Consider the following 1,382-nt stretch of genomic DNA (forward strand, 5'->3'; position numbering starts at 1 on the left):
CCCGCAGCGTACTGGCAGCTCTGTAACTCCATCTCCAGACGGTAAAGCTGCTCGGCCGTGAAGGAGGTGCGGGTCCGCTTGGGACGGTCCAGATCAAGCCCCTTAGGCAGAATAATCTCTCTGATTGAACCTTTGGCATCTGGCAAAGAAAGGCGCAGTCAGCTTTACACTCAGAAACCCTCCTATCATCCTCCCCCCTTTTTTTTTTTTAATTTTCCGTCTTCAAGAGGGAGACTTGAGTCAGGATGGAGTAGAGTCTCTGAGACTGCGGCACTGCACCTGGCTGCTACAGCCAAGGATGAAAAATAAAATAAAATAAAATAAAACAACAGAGAAGGGAGGAGTAGGGCCAGGGCTCTGGAAATAGTCCCAAATTGGCTTCAATGTATTGCACTGACAGTAGAACGCTGCGACATCACCCACGGCCCCTCTGGGAGGCTGAGGAGAGATCCTCCAGGCCGGGCTTTGTGACTGGAGTGCAGGGCTACTCTTTGTTCCCTCTGGGCTCCAGGTTAGGGCTTGCTGGAAGCCACCACATGCACCCTGCCACCCCTCCAAAATATAAACCTTTCTTTTTTTCTTTTTTCTTTTTTTTTTTTTGGTAGAGCAAGTTTTCCATGCACCCAAAAAAAAAAGCCATTAGGAGCTCTCGGGGCACAGGCAGCGCTGCCCGCGGGCTGGCTGCTTTCCCACCGCGGAACTGGGGACACCTCCAGCCCACCCAGCAGCCGGAGAAAGCATCGCCGCCGCAGCTGCTTTGGGGTTTTGGCAAACAGGAGAAGGACAGAAGAAAAAAAAAATCCACAACAAACAAGGCACCAAACAGCCAGCAGAAACCTCACTTTTCTGGTAGCCCCGACCCAAAGCAAGCGGGACAAATCTTATTAACAGGACTGTCAAGCTAGAGCCAGATTCGTGTTACATTAAAGCCTTCCCAACTTTGCTTTCCGTAATTTTACCTCCTCGGTACGTTTTAAATCGGAGACAACCACATCATTTTAATCTGACCCCTCTCCTGGTCAATCGGTCGCGCAAGGATTAATTATTGTTTCCAAGGCCTGCTTCGCACTCATTTTGTTCAGATTCTGTTCTCTCCCTCCTCCCCCAAAACGCACCTTAATAAAACTGAAATTTCTTCAGGTAATTTCTGGGGTTTTTTGGAGGAGTCAGGAATAGAATGATTTAGTTAGTTTAGCCTGGGAGGGAGACGAGGTCTGAGGAAAATAAAACGTGCAACTATTTAAAAAAATAATTTTAAAGCCCTTCGTCATCCCTCTGTTGATTTTAAGGCTGGTGGCTATTTATAAACACATCTTTCTGCTGGGGTGTTGGGTTCGGGGAGAGGAGGGACAGCGGGAACCCCCTGCCCTGCGGAGGGGACC

General features: G+C 49.1%; 1 protein-coding gene across 1 annotated transcript; it reads right to left on the reverse strand.

The window, feature by feature from the left end:
- Positions 1-12: 12 nt before the first annotated feature.
- VAX2 (ventral anterior homeobox 2) lies at positions 13-139 on the reverse strand (the record flags this gene model as incomplete). The annotated part of the gene is made up of 1 exon (XM_010189771.1): positions 13-139. A coding segment is annotated over one exon (127 nt), but the record flags the coding sequence as incomplete, so codon positions are not given.
- Between the last annotated feature and the right edge of the window lie 1,243 nt (positions 140-1,382).

The sequence above is a fragment of the Mesitornis unicolor genome, unplaced genomic scaffold (assembly GCF_000695765.1).
Source record: "Mesitornis unicolor isolate BGI_N332 unplaced genomic scaffold, ASM69576v1 scaffold38968, whole genome shotgun sequence".
Lineage (NCBI taxonomy): Eukaryota > Metazoa > Chordata > Aves > Mesitornithiformes > Mesitornithidae > Mesitornis > Mesitornis unicolor.